This window comes from Osmerus mordax, chromosome 8 (genome assembly GCF_038355195.1).
Source record: "Osmerus mordax isolate fOsmMor3 chromosome 8, fOsmMor3.pri, whole genome shotgun sequence".
NCBI classification, from domain to species: Eukaryota; Metazoa; Chordata; class Actinopteri; order Osmeriformes; family Osmeridae; genus Osmerus; species Osmerus mordax.
The window spans coordinates 786,825-804,597 of NC_090057.1; the positions used below are offsets into that span (position 1 = coordinate 786,825).

At 45.4% G+C, this 17,773-nt stretch overlaps 3 protein-coding genes across 5 annotated transcripts; all 3 read left to right on the forward strand.

Annotated features, from left to right (window-relative positions):
• The first annotated feature begins 205 nt into the window (after nucleotides 1-205).
• Nucleotides 206-9,958, forward strand: ncoa7b (nuclear receptor coactivator 7b). 3 transcript variants are annotated; one of them, XM_067241017.1, is made up of 17 exons: nucleotides 206-242; nucleotides 1,144-1,315; nucleotides 2,586-2,740; nucleotides 4,147-4,217; nucleotides 4,502-4,609; nucleotides 4,702-4,797; nucleotides 4,968-5,087; nucleotides 5,190-5,374; nucleotides 5,711-5,865; nucleotides 6,046-6,624; nucleotides 6,716-6,881; nucleotides 6,973-7,120; nucleotides 7,278-7,400; nucleotides 7,484-7,636; nucleotides 7,810-7,905; nucleotides 8,026-8,099; nucleotides 8,284-9,958. In XM_067241017.1, the coding sequence occupies exons 2-17, from the start codon at nucleotides 1,278-1,280 to the stop codon at nucleotides 8,417-8,419; spliced, it is 2,403 nt and encodes an 800-aa protein (XP_067097118.1). In that variant the 5' UTR covers nucleotides 206-242; nucleotides 1,144-1,277; the 3' UTR covers nucleotides 8,420-9,958. The 3 variants fall into 3 exon arrangements, with proteins under 3 accessions (XP_067097118.1, XP_067097120.1, XP_067097119.1); XM_067241019.1 differs by having other exon boundaries at nucleotides 5,744-5,865; XM_067241018.1 differs by lacking the exon at nucleotides 206-242 and adding an exon at nucleotides 733-770.
• Nucleotides 9,959-10,323: 365 nt separating this feature from the next.
• LOC136947484 (adenosine 5'-monophosphoramidase HINT3-like) lies at nucleotides 10,324-12,940 on the forward strand. Its single transcript, XM_067241580.1, has 5 exons — nucleotides 10,324-10,632; nucleotides 10,930-11,050; nucleotides 11,477-11,546; nucleotides 12,228-12,354; nucleotides 12,603-12,940. The coding sequence occupies exons 1-5, from the start codon at nucleotides 10,471-10,473 to the stop codon at nucleotides 12,681-12,683; spliced, it is 561 nt and encodes a 186-aa protein (XP_067097681.1). The 5' UTR covers nucleotides 10,324-10,470; the 3' UTR covers nucleotides 12,684-12,940.
• Nucleotides 12,941-13,506: 566 nt separating this feature from the next.
• cenpw (centromere protein W) lies at nucleotides 13,507-14,522 on the forward strand. The gene is made up of 3 exons (XM_067241582.1): nucleotides 13,507-13,717; nucleotides 13,910-14,023; nucleotides 14,313-14,522. The coding sequence occupies exons 1-3, from the start codon at nucleotides 13,631-13,633 to the stop codon at nucleotides 14,337-14,339; spliced, it is 228 nt and encodes a 75-aa protein (XP_067097683.1). The 5' UTR covers nucleotides 13,507-13,630; the 3' UTR covers nucleotides 14,340-14,522.
• The last annotated feature ends 3,251 nt before the right edge of the window (nucleotides 14,523-17,773 follow it).

Consider the following 17,773-nt stretch of genomic DNA (forward strand, 5'->3'; position numbering starts at 1 on the left):
TTTTGTTCAATTTTTTTACTAATTTGATGCTTACAAATATGATAATTCACACAAAAAAACAAACTTAAGACAAAGATAAAATACATCTGTACGTTTATGTCACACAACATTGAAATGAGAAACGGCTTTGCTTCGCCAGGGCAATGAATCAAAAACGAAAAGCGCTTAACAAGTTAACACAGGGTGGCGCTGTTTAAGCGTAAACGAGCACTTGGAAGGTATTATAAAAGCCGCTGCTTGAGGTAGGTTGACAGGTCAGATATCTAACCAGATAAAAATGTTTATTGATGGAATTCAGTGCTTCTGTACATTTTAAGAAATGCTCTTTTTTATATGTATGTAGTTGGTGGTGATGCTCAATACATTAACTTAAGTGTACATCACCAGCTAAATACAAGACTACCTAGCCATCGTTTAGCTACCTAGCGACATCACTGCCCATTGTTTTGGTCTGCACTGCAGACGGAAGACCTAGTGGACCTTGTTCTCCAAACTGTTGCTAGCAATATATTATGTGCTGATCAAGCAAGTGCGTAGCAAAAATAGCTAATTGCAGCTGCAGATTTTATAGTTTCCGTTGTGTTATCGTGGTGCATCCTTCCTGTACATGACGGTGCCGCTATATCGAAAGGTAAAGCGTTAGCAGATTACAGTAGGTGCTGCATTTAACTACAGTACAGTATTAATACTAGCTACGAACTTCAATGGATATGGACCTGTTTTACTGGTCTGCTGTCTTGATCACCATCTGTCTGTTGTTGGAAACACTGGTTCGTACATAACGCTAATTGTTTTAGCTAGCTACTGTAACTGTTAGCTTAGAACACATTAAATTGTACTAGTGCTAACAGTAGCTAAACTAGCTACCAAAATGTTTCTTTTGACTGTATGTCTGGTTTCAAACGTTGTATGTAGTGACAGGCGATGGTATGTGCTATATATCATTTATAATTGCGGGGCAACTTTGAAAAGCCCTCATCACTACATCATTCAGGATTCCTAGGATCAGTACCGTGCGGTCCCTGTTGTTTCAACTATCATCACCGTTTTCCGGGGTTTATTGTGCTGGTAAGATACAGCGCGTCCACCACTACGCCACCAATTTAATTTACGCAGTTTTCCGTCCCCTCCCCTCTCCATTAGGATACGGAAGTGTAGGAACTCCGCGTGAGAGTGAACAGAGTGCACATATCACCACATAACTGCTCCCTGCTCTCCTGGGTGTGTGTGGGACAGCTGCATGCGGCGCTAACGCACCACACACACACCCCCCACAGATGGAGAAGAGAGAGAGGAAGCCAGGCTACTTTGCCAGGTAAGTTTCTCAGCGTGTGTGTGTGTGTGACACAGAACATGTAACAGCTTTGAACCCCTAGTTGTTTGGTGTTACCCAAAGCAGTAGCTTTTATAGTGTGTAACCTAGTGCTGTGTGGGTGGGTGTAGCTTAGTGGTGGAGCATTTGACTGCAGATCAAGAGGCTGTAGTCGCTTATGAGAAAAGTATCTGCTAAATAAACACATTAATATTACATGACAGTACAGCCTGTCTAGACTCCTCTCAGATCTGCCTGGGCTGAACAGAGGAGAGACTAGAGGTGTTGTTGTGTTGAGGAGGATTCTGGGAAAGGGAGGTTTTGTTTATGGGCTGAGCTGATACACAGAGAGAAAGAGAGAGAGAGGGAGAAAGGAGAGACAGACAGACAGACAGCAATGAAGAAAGAGGGAGACAGGAAGAGAGAGAGAGAAACAGGAAATGTAGAGACAGCAAAGGATATCTCTGCATTCCACTCTGCCTTCCTGAGGGAATGGGGAGTGTCGTCTGGAATGCAGTGTTAGAGTCTTGAAACCTTCAGCAGATGTGGGTCTGGCTGCATCCCTAATGATGGAGAAGCAGAAGGTCGACTCTCCCCATCCAGTCTTGTCTGCCTTCCATTCACCCTCTCCTCCATTAGAGCAATAACACTCTCTCTCTCCCCCATCCCCTCTCTCTCCCTCTTTCTCTCTCTCCTCCATTCTCTCTCTCTCCTCCTTCCCTTCTCAGTCTACCTTTCTGGATCTCCCTCTTTCATCTATCATTCTCTAATGTGATTGTCGTCTTTAGTGCATGCATTAAATATTAATTCCTCTAACAGTTCTTCCCAGTCTACCCTGAATAATATGTACGCTAAGTGATCTTGTAACTCATGAGGAGGGTGCTGGTCTGGATTATAGATTAAAAGTCCTTCAGCTTGTAGTTGTCTTGGTGTTGTATGATCTTGTACATGTAGCCAGTGTGACCTCACTCGCCTAAAGTGGGGCTCTGTGATAGTTGTGTGTGCTATGAGGGGAGAGGAGGAGAACAACGTCTACCTGACTTATACACGATGAATGAGGGGATGAGATGAGAGAATGGAATGGAGGCAGAGATATGGGAAGTGATATGTTGTGTCACAGTGGTTCATTGTTACTAAAGATTGCACTGATGTCCTCCCATAGTGACTGTTAAACCACTGCATAATCAAACATGCGTTGTCACTGACGATGTAGACTAGTGCAGTCAGTCTGAATGGACGTAAACACGACAGGCTTCTCTCAATCTCCCTAAAGGCTGAAAAGGCGGAGACAGCTAAAGCAGAGCCAATCAGAGAAGGGCGTGGCTCAGCAGAACCCATCTGATTCGCCGATCATTTCCTGTCCAGAAGCCCCTGCTCTGAAGCAGGGAGACCCTGTAGGAGACGACCCACACCTTCCACAGCGCCCAGGTGAGCACACACACACACACACAGTCAGGCGAGCTGCCATTCTCCCACACAAACACACACATGAAGTCAAGTGTTAATTTAGCTTTCATCCAAAGCAATGAGGGAGGATTAAAACCGTAACTGTATTTAGTTTGTGTGGACTTTGAGTTCAAACACTTATATCAGTTAGACAAACTATCCTGCCAAGATTTGTTGAACTTTAACTTCATCTCAGTTGGAGAAGTGGGAAGACACACACTCATTGAAGTGAGATCATCTGCTTCATGGTGATCTGCTCTGTGTGGATAAAGCATCTTCTAAGTGAACATTAATGAGTTTGTGATGTTTCAGTCTCCAGTTCCAACTCCTCAGTAAAGAAGTATGAAACATTGTACCTGTGAACATCGCATGCGTACGACCAATCCCACAACAGATGTTTCACAACTCCTGTACAGTAGCCTATCAACATGTTACATGAGAGATAGAGTTGAGACAGGAGAGAGAGAGAGAGAGAGAGAGAGAGAGAGAGAGAGAGAGAGAGAGAGACGAGAGAGAGAGAGAGAGAGAGAGAGAGAGAGAGAGAGAGAGAGAGAGAGAGAGAGAGAGAGAGAGAGAGAGAGAGAGAGAGAGAGAGAGAGAGAGAGAGAGAGAGAGAGAGAGAGAGAGAGAGAGAGAGAGGAGAGAGAGAGAGAGAGAGAAATATTGCTGTTCAAGCTAAAACAGTTGACAGACTTGTCATCTACATGTTGTTGTATAACAGAACCAAACAGCGCAGGATTGCAGCTGTGTCCACAGGGCCAGCAGATAACCCTGCTCTGGTCAATCATCCTGCCACAGGACTGTGAAAGAAGCCATGTTACCATGCCTGACTTACACACACACACACACATTTTAGTGTGCCTGCTCTTTGCTGAGTCATCTGTCCAGTGTGTCTGTGCGGAAGGAGGGCCAGGCTGCAGGAAGGAGTGTGAGGGTGGTGTTAGAGCATGTGAGGGTGGTGTTTAAACCTGCTCAAGCACAGAGTGCTGAGTAAGACAGACACACTGGGAGGTCACTTAGATAATTACTGAGGGGGGGGGGGGGGGGGGGGGGGCGTTGGGAGGAAGAGAGGGGGGGTGAGAAGAGAGAAAGAGAGAGTGGGAAGAAGAGAGGGGGGAAGGAGAGAGGGGGAGGAGGAGAGTGAAAGTGTTCTTTTAACTGTGGTGTAAGCCATCTTAAAACTAGATAGGTGTGTGTTATTGTGCTCATGTAAACAAGATTGCCCGTCACTAAGTTAGACTATGGACTCGTCAGTCTATCGGATCCTTTTTTCTGTAAATACTGACTGACCCCTCCCCCCCCCCCTCCCCCCCCCACACACACACACACACACATATATACACACACACACACACACACACACACACACACACACACACTCCTTCCAGATGAGAGGGACAGCTCTAACAGCCAGTCTAAGAGAGAGAAGAGGAGACCTCCAGGGACAGTGGAGTACACCGTGAGTCTGACCCCTCCATTACCCTGTCCCCCCTCCATCACCCCCACTCCATCGCCCTGTCCCCCCTCCATCCCCCTGTCCCCCCTCCATCACCCTCCCTCCATCACCCTACCACCCATCACCCTGCCACCCATCACCCTGCCATCTTGTCCACCGCAATACCAACTTATCACACACACACAAACACAGTCAAGTATTTGTGAGTTTGGGCACAGCCTTTCCTAGTAAAACTGTTTATAAAAACGTAACCACAGCAACACTGTTGCTAACGGTGTATGGTGCAGGTGGAGCCCCAGGACACACTGAACATCGTTGCTTTGAAGTTCAACATCACCCCCAACCAACTGGTCCAGATCAACAAGCTGTTCTCCCAAAGCATCTACCCTGGACAGGTGAGCTCCCAGCCAATCACACGCTCCAGCCCGCCCCCTGCTGCTAGGCCTGGTCCTGTGATTCGCTAACATGCCCTCCTGTCACTCTGCAGAAGCTCTTCGTTCCTGACGCAGAACAATCGGAACCGGACTCGAAGGGTTCCTGCGATCCTGCCTCGACCAATGGGCAGCCGGAGAAAGGGTCACAGGTGAGTGATGTGCTTCTGGTTAGGGTTAGTGTGATGGTGTAACGGGTGGTGTGATGGTGTAACGGGTGGTGTGTTGTGATGGTGTAACGGGTGGTGTGATGGTGTAACGGGTGGTGTGACGGTGTAACGGGTGGTGTGTTGTGATGGTGTAACGGGTGTTGTGACGGCAGGATGGAGGTGTGCGCCCGGCCAGGACGCTGCGCAGGGAGGTTACTCCGCCCTCCGAGGATGAGAGCCCCACCACCGTCAAGTTCATCAAGATGAGCTGCAAGTACTTCACAGACGGCATGGTGAGCAAACCCTCCCCCCCCCTGTGTCTGTGTGTCTGAGGGTGACCCCCGCCTGACCCCCACGTGACCCCTGCCTGACACCTGCTCTCTCCCCTCCTCCAGGGTGTGGTAGGGGGGGTGATGATCGTGACCCCCAACAACATCATGTTTGACCCCCACAAGTCGGACCCCCTGGTGATCGAGCACGGCTGTGAGGAGTACGGCCTCATCTGCCCCATGCAGGAGGTGCTGTCTGTGGCCCTGTACGACGACGTGTCCCGCATGAAGCTCAAGGACTCGCTGCCGTCGTAAGGACGCTCCCACGCCCGGACCAACCACCCTCCTGATCTCTGTTTCTTGCTTTGTGTGGGCTGTTAGCCATGTCACTCTCACTCTCCTGGTTTGGCCGTTCTGGAGAAGAGGGGGTTTAAATGTCAATGTTGTATCATTCCTTCACATTAGTTTGTCTTCACAATATACACGTACATTTATTTTTCCATTTTCTGCATTCAGAATGTTCATTTTATTTTGTGTTGCTTTCATTGGTTTGTGTTGTCTTTCTCTTCATTCATCATTTGTTTACATTTCCTTTGTTTCCTTAAAACTTGATCCCATCCTCCCTTGCGGTGACCCCTGACCCCCAGAGACCCACCCCAGGATCTGTGTCCTCTCTACAGGCCGGGGGAGTGGGAGGAGCTGCCGTCCCAGCTGCACGCTAACCCCTTCAGCCGCTACGAGGCGCTGGACGCCGGACGCACCATCGTCCTGGACGACATCGACTCCGCCCTCTCGGAGACCGGTACGATCTGGATCGTCTTGATTGATCATGATGACGACTCAGTGCATTTTATTACATCCATTGAAATATCACATTTTAAGTTGTTGAATAGGAGTGTAATGTAGAATATCATGCTCAAAACTAAAGGTTTGTAGTGTAGATTCAGACCAAAGCGTCAACATGGCGTCCCTGTTCCTGTAGTCATGGAGACGGCGGAGTGTGATGTGTCGTCTCCCTCAGACGAGGGCTTCACCGAGCTCGTGCTGCCAGCCAATGGGAGCGCAGACGGACTGGAGAGCACCAGCCAATCGCACGCTGGTTCTCCTAGCAGCCTGGACCAGCAGGGGGCGCTGTCACACAGCCAGACACTCACTCAGCCCCAGAAGCAGAGCCCCCCAGAGAGGACGGAGGAGGAGGAAGGTCTGCTCCAGCACAGCTCCGTAGAGGAGTCCCTTGCTGTCCCGTCGGAGGGTGGAGGTGCAGCGAGGCTGGAGCAGACCCCTGCTGGGCCAGGCTCCGCTGACACGCCTCTCCAAGCCGCCAGGAGCTTAACCAATGGCGTTGCCGCAGGATCCACCGGCGCCCAAAGCAGGAAGTTGAGTTTGAGCGAGGCAGAGGTAGCCTCTGGGAAACGTGGTCCCCGGGACGAGGTCCTGACCGGCCGGCCGCAGGAGGTGCCGCTGGGGGACGAGGGGATGAGCGAGGAGGAGACGAGGAAGAGGAGCTACGAGGCGGAGGTGAAGAGCTGGCTCATGGAAAGGATGCAGGCTCCCATCCAGGGTGAGTGATGAGGGGATACACAACTAGAACCATCCAGGGTGAGGGGTCCAGAGGTACACAACTAACCATAACCGTGTGTGTGTGTGCGCAGACATGCTGCTGTCGTCGGAGGAGAAGAGCAAGACTCCGCCCATGTTCCTCTGCTTCAAGCTGGGCCGGCCAATGAGGAAGTCCTTCTCCCTGGGCCGCACCCCTAGCCCTGCCCACGCATGCCGGGACACACAGCCTGAGTACTGGTTCGCTGTCCCTCAGGAGAGGTGAGAGGTCAACCAATCACAGCCACCACTGTGTGACTCATGCTCACTGTTTGATGTATGTTTTGAGGTTGTAATTGTTGTGCGTGTGCAGGGTGGAGCACCTGTATGCGTTCCTGGTGCAGTGGTCCCCAGACGTGTACGGGAAGGAGGTGGGTGAGCAGGGCTTCGTGCTGGTGGAGAAGGACGAGCTCAACATGATTGACAACTTCTTCAGTGACCCTGTCCCCAGGAACTGGGAGGTGAGGCCTGTGACGGTGTTTAATCTGCTCAGTGGTAGAACATGTGGATGGGTATAGCTCAGTGGTAGAACATGGGGATGGGTATAGCTCAGTGGTAGAGCATGGGGATGGGTATAGCTCAGTGGTCGTCTGTCATGTGATTATCCGCGCTCCGTAGATCATCACCATCAACGAGGCCAAACGCCGGCAGAGTTTCAGCTGTGAGGGGGAGGAGCCTGTGGATCTTCTGCCCGTGCTCAGTGATCCCAGTGCCCTGCTCCAGGACACACACATCGAGAAGGTACACACACTCACTCACACACTCACACTCTTACACACACAGTGTGTAGGACCTGTATGTAGTTATCAGTGTGTGTGTTGCAGCTGGCGTGCCGTCTGCCAGCCAGGGTGCAGGGTTACCCCTGGCAACGGGCCTACAGCACGGTGGAGCATGGGACCAGCCTGAAGACTCTGTACCGTAACCTGGCAACACTGGACTGCCCTGTCCTGCTGGTCATCAGAGACACGGACAGCAGGGTACACACACACAGTACACACACACACACACAGTACACACACACAGTACACACACACACACACAGTACACACACACAGTACACACCATACACACACACTGCCCTGTCCTGCTGGTCACCAGAGACACAGGCAGCCAGGTACACTGCTCCTCTCTCTCTCTCTCTCTCTCCCAGGTGTTCGGGGCGTTCTCCACACACCCCTTCAGGCTGAGTGAGTACTGCTATGGGACAGGGGAGGCCTTCCTGTATAGCTTCTGTCCTGAGATCAAGGTGAGACCCTCACTGGGGCTATCTCCTCCTCTCTCTCCCTCTCCTCCTCCCAGCTGTCTCTCCTCCCTTCTCTCTCTCCTGAACTAACAGAGGTGTGTGCGTGTGTGTGTGTGTGTTCAGGTTTACCGATGGACTGGGGAGAACTCCTACTTTGTGAAGGGAAACACAGACTCTCTCCAGATGGGAGGAGGGGGGTAGGTGGATTGCTTTAGCAGATGAACTGTTGTGATAAGATGCTGTTCTGAAGTAAAACCCAAGACACAATATCGTAAAAATAGTAATAGGCCCTCATTAGTGTAGCTATAACTCTGTCTCCCCCCCTCCCCCTCCCCCTCCCCCTCCCCCTCCCCCTCCCCCTCCCCCTCCCCCTCCCCTCAGGGGTCAGTTAGGGCTGTGGCTGGATGCTGACCTGTATCACGGCACCTCGTCTCCCTGTGCCACCTTCAACAACACGCCCCTCTCCGCCCAGAAGGACTTCACTGTCCACAGCCTGGAGGTCTGGGCCTTCGAGTAGCCTCCCACAGGGGGGAGTCTGGGGCTGCTGGTCCTCGGCTGCTTCCTCCTGGACGTGGAGTTACGCAAGAATTCTGTGTGGATTCCTCTCATTCTATTGGCTGGCTTATACCTTCCACGCCACACATAGCAATGCTAGCATGCAGCCTGCCTAGCAACAAGAGGCCGCTGGGTCTGGAGAGGGGCAGGAGGGAAGGCCAATGAGGAGTTGGCTCACGTTTATGACGGCGTCTTATGACGTATGAGAAACGGACATCCAGCTAAAACGACCAGAAACCAGTCAACAACAACAACAACAACAACATCCCAATAATATAAAGAAGGTGAAATCACATTCTGGGACAACGTTCAGGTAGAGATGAAGGAGGAGAGGTGGATGATGGGGGAAGATGGTTACAGGGAGAGCAGTTGACTGCGGCGCACAACACACCCATCAACACGTTCACACACAGAACGAGGATTCATTGTTTACAGAGAGAAGAGTTAAACCTTCTCCCTATCATATCCTGATCCCAAATGTACTGAGAAAGTTCTAGTGCATTTAGATATTAACAAGCCTGCCAGGATTCTCCAAACAGTTGGCTCTAGAGAAGGGAAAGTTCTACATCTACAACGACCAAATGTTTCTGTTTGAGTTTTATACTGTTGTACTGTATAGTCTTGATACGTTGTTGTTTTGTTTTTATAATTTATTTTTATACTTCCATATATTGTTTTTATGAATGTATGTTTGTCTTTTTGATATGGTTTCTCTTCTGTTTCTGTTTAGAGGATGTATTTAGTTTGTGCGTTTCGTTTTTTCTGTTTTGCTTGGTTTAAGATGGGATTGTGGTTTGTAAGGGTGATTAAGTCCAATTTTACAAGCATTGAAGACAGAAAAGACTGCAGTATTAGTGTCTCCTTCACACCAATTGTTCCCTATCTTTGTTTATAATAGTTATTTAACAGAGATCTTATCCCTTTCATCCTGACGGAAGACCATTTGCACTGTAATTTAGTTAAAAACATTTCATGAAGCTCTTTCAACTGCCTGTTTTTTGTTGTTTTTCTCGTTATGAACTGTGAGTAGGGAACTAGACCCTGGTGGTCTTATGTACCATTCTATTCAAGCCAGTTGTTAACCTGATCATGCATTTCCATTTAGTCCTGATGAAAAAGAGAAAGTGAGATGATGTGGGAGAATGTCGCTTTATCTGCCTTCTCCGCTTCTGTTAAGTATTTACCGGCACGCACTACTTTCACGGCCGTTCTGCCAGCATGAATAACTGGTTCTACATCAGGCTTAGTGCGCCGCTCTGAATCCTCGTGATAGAACCGCAGCCGTCGCGTTGACGTGATCAGTGATTCCTCTGTACATGTTGAGTGTTGTCTCGCTAACTGTGAATGTTCCCTATGTGTTATTTCCCTGTGAAGTCAAACCCGTCATATTGTATGCAACATCACTGTCAATATATGAATTATTCCACATTTAACACTTCACTAAAGTTAGGCTATACTGTACAAATGGCCTATGAATTAATAAAACATTTGTCCTCTTATGGTCCGTTCAATATGTTTAAAAAGACAGCGTTCACTAGTAAAGATATGAATAAAATAATTCTCTATTAAACTCTTAGGCCATATTTGGGTTATATAATATTTCTATATGAATATCCGTGTATGGGCTGCATCAGTGGCGATTTTAGAACCTTTTTAGGGGTGCTCAAGTTACTCAGTTACCATCAACTCTGACCATTGGCGGTCCTACGTTTGGCGCCCCGGGCAAGGTTTTCCCCTGCAACTCAGAAGATGTTGTTGATGCTGCTTTATGAAAAACTTCCCGTCTCCTTCCTATAACTGAAACATAGTTCCGTGTGGGTTCATGATGTCATGATGGGCGGGATTGAGGAAGTAGGCTACGGAGTTTTCTACCACTGCCATTTAGGCTATAACAGTTTCGTCGTGTTTGACACAAGCCTGTCATTGAGAACTGTAGGCTATGTAATAAATTAGTGGGCTACATTTGATTACATCAAAAAAATATATATATACAGCCTATGGGTTGTAGGCTATATGGAGGACGACTCGATACCGGTCCAACACAGTCAAGACACCATCGTCTACAGTGAACAACAATATAGGGAGTATGACGAAAATGATGATTTTAACGACGACAACTGCGATTTTTGTATGATCGTCAACGGCATAAATGAAAGCACAGAAATTCTTAAAAAGGTTGGCCTTTTGCCCGCACTGTTGTCATGACGCAATACGTTTTACCGGTTAACGTAAACCGGTAGCCTACTACATAACCTGGACACACGTTTATATAAATATGATTGTGTTAGTCTTTTGCTTTCATTTGGACGCTGTCAGATGTGACGTAATGAATGTTTAGTAACTTGTGAAGTTTGGAATTTCATCCCCTTCGAACTCCTATAAACATTTTCATTATTTACAAGGGCTTGGCTATTTTTCCAACATTTTATTGACATTTTCCTGTCTGCACCTTGTCCTAAAATCTCTTTACAGGATGCAGAACTTGTCTGTTTTCGCGATATTCTCCCTGCTGCTCCGCATCACTACCTGGTCGTGACGAGACGTCACATTGTCAACTGTCGCTCTCTCTGCACGGAGGAGCACGTGGATCTCGGTAAAGACAGAATACATTTATGGAAGCAAATCAGTGACAATGTTTTGTATTTTAAATGGAATTGAATACTTAATAACACCACCGAATTTGTTGGTTTTGAATTCACCTCTTAAAAAAAACATCAGATCCAAAAATTCAAGGTTTGGAAATTCAGTGGCTCAAATTCGAAAAGTAAAATTCAGATCCCCCCCCCCCCCCCCCCCCCCACAAGATGTTCATCATGTTATAACAAGTTATTTTCACGTAACGTGAAAATAACTTGTTATAACATGATGAACATCTTGTGATAACAAGAAACATATCCGTTTTTCTTTTTCTGGAGTGGCAGCAATACGCTGCCGTGGCTTAATCCATATACATTGTGCAGGAGCAGGACTAGTAAAACGCAGGGGTTGTGGAACAACAGTTGCGTGTTCTGTGTTGCAGTAGAGAGAATGGCTGAGATGGGCAGGTGTGTTCTGAAGGACAACAATGTAACCGACCCGAAGGACGTCAGGTATGACACATCTTCATTTGAGGATAACTGGTTGTTTGAGGAAGCCCCAAAATGAATATAGAAGTAAAATTACCAGAAAGATTTTGTTTATGAAAATATGATTAAGTGAAGATTTAAGTTGGAGAGTCATAATGTGAACATAAACTGCATGTGCACTTTATAACATATATAGGTTTTAACATAATATATACTGTATATATAACATATATATGATATATAACATAAGTGCAAAAGTATTTTCTAAATTAATATTGTCTGAAATATAAAAAAAGGTGTCGTTTGTATTTGTGTGGCTGTATAAAAGTACAAGGTTGAGAAATATTTTGTTTAGTCTTTCATTTAATTATTTTAACCCTTGTGCTGCCTTTGGCTCACAACGACCCATCGTTGTGATGCGACAACTTTACCCAATACAAAAACAAATAAAAAGCATTTTCTTTTAACCTTCGCGCTGTAAGGGGTGTGAGACAGCCCGACAGTTAAAAGAAAATGCTTCACTTTATTTTTGTATGAGGTAAAGTTGTTGCAACGCGTGGGGGGTCACAATGACCCGAAGATAACACAAGGGTTAAAGCATTTTTCCTTAACTTTTTGTTGTTTTTATTTGTGCCCAATACTTTTGTGCAGTACTGTGTGTGTTATGTGTTTCCTGTGTGTGTGATGCGTTTCCTGTCCTCTCAGGATGGGATTCCACTGGCCTCCCTACATCTCCATCCCTCACCTCCACCTCCACGTCCTGGCGCCAGCCAGCCAAATATCTGAGCACATGGCCCACAAGTACCTGCCCTGCACGGACAGGTTTACCACTGTGAGTACAGGATCACACACACACCGCATGCAGAGGAAGCTGTGGTCCAGTATTGTTTGGCGGTGGCACATTTAGCAACATTGTTTTCCCAGTGCTGCAAAGTGTTTTCAACTGCTAAATGGGGGCATGTATAAAAACTCAGTGTTTCTCATGGAAACACACAAACATACAACACACATGAACACATGCACATACTATGTAATTGTTGTACGGTTGTACAATTCAACAACAAAGTGTTTATATTGTAGGAGGACTGTCTTCGTGCCAGACTGAAATCTGCTCTTGGGGCGCGGCGCAGGACCTGCCAGATACAGTATTGTTGTTGTTGAGAATAATGTTGATGAAACAGAGGAAACATAATATCAATAAAGGCTGAATAGCTTAACCACATCTTCTTTTATAATTTTTTTGGTCTTGGGGGATGGGTATAGCTCAGTGGTAGAACATTTGACTTGAGATCAAACAGTTATAGGTTCAAATCCCCCCTGTACATGTTGTGTTAAACCAGGTGATGGTAATACCTCAGCTCTAATGTACTTCCTGTCTTGATATGTCATATGTTTCTAACCTGATTTGATATGTCATATGTTTCTAACCTGATTTGATATGTCATATGTTTCTAACCTGATTTGATATGTCATATGTTTCTATTCTGGACAGTGATCCTACCTCAGGGAGACTTAACCATGAAATCAATCGAGTTGTTCAGCCCTTTATAAGGACTGTCACAGCTGTCACCGAGGGCTTTAAATCACTGACTCTTTCTCTCTGGACTGGTTTCTCACTTTTAAAGAATACAATTTGTTATTTATACAATTATTTTTACTTTGATTAAAACACAAGAGCATTTCAAATATTAATGTTTTGCTTATAAGGTCAAGTTATCTTTGTCCAAATATTACATGTTTGCTTGTCTTTTGTCATATGGGAGTGTGTCACTAATTTACTTCACTCATATTATGATCTTGGATTCCTTCTGTCATGGAATCCTGACGACACTATCTTTTTTAGAACCCTTGGTGCTGATAGAGTCCTACAAATCAGACTTTTGCAAGTAATTTGCATCAGGATAAATTCGTATCGAGAGGATTTATGATAATCGGGTTTAGAAACCAGACATTAAGAAAACTCACGAGGGCGCTAAAGCTTTTCATCCGGCTCTGTGTCTGTATTACTGACGTCATATCATGCGCCGGTAGTAAACAGGCGGGAAATTGAAAAACATAAACAAAGCTGTCTCTGTTCTGTTTGAAAGAGCTAATCTGAGGTCGTCAACATGGTGAAAAAGGCACCAAGGAGCAAATTAAAGTCTTTAATGAAGAAAAAATCTCATATTCGTGTTGGCACCGCAGCAGATGCAATGGTAAGTTGCTAGAAGCTGAACTTTTTAAACAACGTCAACGTTCGTCCTTACCCTCCATCTACATGTCTCAGTAGTGTTGTTGATATGCAGACAGAAAAATAGCGTTAATCCAAACGTTAATCAACGTCATAAACGCAAGTACCTTTTGGGGGATTATTTTACTGAGTGACCATGGTCGTATGTCGCTTTCAGGTGGAGCTGAGCGTGCTGCTGTTCCTGCACAGTCTCGCGGAGGAGGCGAGGGCGCGAGCTTTCGAGGGGAAAACCGCGACCATCAAGGCTCAGCACGTGGCAGCGGTGGCCAAGGTCTAATGGACAGTGTACCTAGAAAAGACAACCATGTTTAACTGAACGTTTTAAACAAAACACACACAAACGTTTGATTTGGGCTTCAACAGTCACTTTAGTGGGCTTACTTCCGTTTATAGAGCTACATTTAATATAACTGGTTTAACCAAGCATTGCAATAGGATTGTGTATTCAACGATATAATTAAAAAAATCTGAATGTCTAAGGATAGTTTTTTGTGTAAAACATACTAGTGTCAGTATACTTTGTGTACTATATGTTCAAATATTATTTTTCTTGTCTGTAGAAAGTGCTAAAGAGAGCCAGAGGTTGAAGCAACACTCCGGGACAGTGACAACAGCAGCTACGTCACTTCCTCATGTAGAACCCACGCCGTGAGACCTACAGTCTTACATTTTATGTGTATTTCCCATTTGTTGCTAGACATGCATGATATTTTATTTTGATGTAAGACAATTTCAATTTTGTATGTATTTGATTAAATCTGTGACAAGGATTCTCAATGTCGAGTTTTTTTTGTTGTTGAAAACTTCTGAAGTTTCGACCAAGTCTTCATCCTGGAAACAAACCATGAGTCAGGAGCGGCTCCTCAGGAGGCAGTGACTTGATTAAATCATTTTCTTACAAAATTGTTCATACCTTGACGATGAAAATTATAGTCTATGTATAGATTTATTATAAATGTTTTCATTTACCAAGAGACGCAGGCGGTTTCATACGGCCAGATGTAGTGTATTGTGTGTATTGCACGCAGTGCCAGAGGCTAGTCTCTCGTTACTAAATTGATCAATCAGAATGGATGTTCAAATATTGAAAAGTCATTTGTTTACCTTGAAAAAGGCAGAAGGGAGGAGAATTGAATTGTGCCTCCTTCCGCATAAATAACCAATAAGCATTGATCTCCTAATCCTAGCCATGCCATTGGTTATGAGAGAGATGCAAACCAACATGGCTGCTATCGCTAGCGTGGATTATTTATTACAAAATAATTTTAGAAATCTACTATTAGATCAGCAATTAGAAATAAAAAATGCTGGGCGACCAACTCCAGAATGTAGTATTACACAACAGGGAGGACGGAGTACTTGTCGTAGAACTTTATGTCGTGATGTCTACAGCAAAAACGAATGGATTACTGGATCTTCTGTGTTGAACCGATTTTTTTGCTGGCCTTGTCTACTGTTTGAACGGGACTCTGGTATTCCATGGGTGAAAGATGGATTCAACGATCTCAAAAATCTATCGAGGGGAATAGATAGACATGACAAATCAAAAAGTCATATATCATCTACAATAAAACTGAAACTTTTTGGGAAAGTCCGGATTGACCAGGCCCCCAGTCAGGCTGCTGTATTGTCAGCCAAACTTCGTAACGACCAAGTAACAAAAAACCGCGAGATCTTGAAAAAACTTATGGATGCTGTTATTTATCTCGGAACGCAAGAGCTCTATTTTCAAGGACGTAATGAATCTGCATCCAGTTCTAACAAGGGAAATTTTGTAGAACTTGTTCATTTATTGGCAGAATTTGACAGTGACTTGGCAGAACATTTGGGCAGTGCAACAGTGGTCCGCGGTATGTCGAAATCAATCCAAAATGACATAATTGACAGCATTGCTTCTGTCATACAGGACGAGATAGACTCTGAATTGAATGCTGCCCCTTTCTTCGCAGTTCAGGTTGATGATACCACTGACACTGACAAGTGTCAGTTAACCGTCATACTGAGGTATGTTAATGGCCTTGGAGAAATATGTGAACGATTTATTGGATTTTTAGACGTGAGTTTGGACAGGGATGCACAATCTATTGCTGCTGTAGTAATGGAGGCTATACAACAGTACAGTCCGAATAGTAAATTAATATGCCAGACTTATGATGGGGCGAGCTGTGTGAAACTCAGCGACGTTTGTGCTCGTGTCAAGTCCCACTGCCCGCACGCGCAGTTCATTCACTGTTATGCCCACACGTTAAATCTAGTTTTATCACAAGGAACAAGTGGTATTCAAGATGCAAAATTTCTAAATTATTAATTTAGAAAGTTTCCATAACTTTTTCTCTCGCTCTGCAAAACGAAGAGCCTTGCTTGCCGAGGTTGATCAATCCGTGCGCGAACCTGGAAACTCAGCAAAGAGGTGCAATTTTAAGAACCGAGCCGTAGATACTGTTCGTGAGGGTCGGAGTTTGCTGAACACAGCATTTAATAGAATAATAAACGAACCTGGCTGGGACAATGACTCAGTTGCACATGGCAGCAGTCTTAAACGCAGCCTACATGATTTCAAATTCATGTTTTTACTGGATGTGTTCTCTGCTATTTTTGGCCACACTGAAGCGCTGTTTCAGGTCCTCCAGTCAAAATCCCTAGATCTGAGTCGGTCGTTTGACCAAATTGATGCCACCCTGAATTCTCTGAGAGCCTTAAGAACTGAGACAAAATTTCAGGGCTTCTACGAAAGCAATGTCGACTCTTTATCACACGAAGACAACAGACACAAGAGATTCCGTCACACTTGGGATGACTTGGAGCACGGATTTAACGGGGACAGTGAGACTGACTTTCATGGTTCATATAGGCGAATGTACTTTGAAATTCTGGATGCAATTGTTTGTCAGTTGGAAGAGAGGTTCACTGACATGAAGAAACTCAGTTTCTTTCATATTCTTGATCATGCACGCTTCACAAAACTTTCAAATACGTTTCCATTTAAGGAGATCGTTGCTTTGGTTGAAGTTTATCCATTTTTTGATGAACCAAGGCTAAAGAATGAGCTGCAAGTTTTGTATGAAGACTCTACCCTACATGAGGCGCCACAGGAGCTTCTGCAACTGCTGATGAAGGATGACCTCTGCAATGCCTTGCCCGAAGTTTGTAAACTCTTACAGTTGGTGCTTACCATCCCAGTTACAAGTGTTTCTCCTGAGAGGTCATTTTCTTGCCTTAAAAGACTAAAAACATACTTAATAAACACTACAAGTGAAGAGCGACTGTCCTGTTTGGCCAAAATATCAATGGAATCTAAATTACTGAAAAAACTAAAAGCTAGTGGGCATTTGTATGACAAGGCCATTTATAAATTTGCGACAATGAAGGAGTGGAGGATGGAGTTAATCTACAAGTAGGTGAGTAGGAATATTAGACTGAATGGGGTCCTCCATTCATACTTTAATACATTTTTTTTGTATTAAAGTATGAATTAAAGTACTAACCCTTTTTCTCCAGAATGAGAGGTGGGTGATGATGATGACAGGACACTAATGATGGAGGAGAAGATGAAGAGGATGAACAAGATGAAGAGGATGAACACATGTCAGTACTAGCTCGTTGTTGGACGGAAGCCTGGAGAACCAGAGACTGGTCCTGAATCCCCCTGAGACTCTCTCCTGCTCGTGCCACGCAGACCTACTGCTCTCTGAATCACCCTGAGTCCTGGTCTTCCAGGATGTAAAGTAATCATGTAATAGTCTCCTCACACGGAGGTCAGTGTGGAGTAACCATCCTCTCTCAGGATGGAAGATGTTATAGATGCAGTTGAAGATGAGTGAAGCAGTATCTATCTAGTCATAAGACAATTTTGACTTATTTTTATTCTTACTGCATAATTGTCTCCAGCCTCTGGTTTGCACCTCTCTGTGTCTCTGATTGTCTCTGGAAGAGGGGAACCCTCACTGAACTGCTCCTCGCAAGGTTTCTTACCTTTTTTCTCAATGAGCTTTTGGGGAGTTTGTTTATGTTGGATATAGCT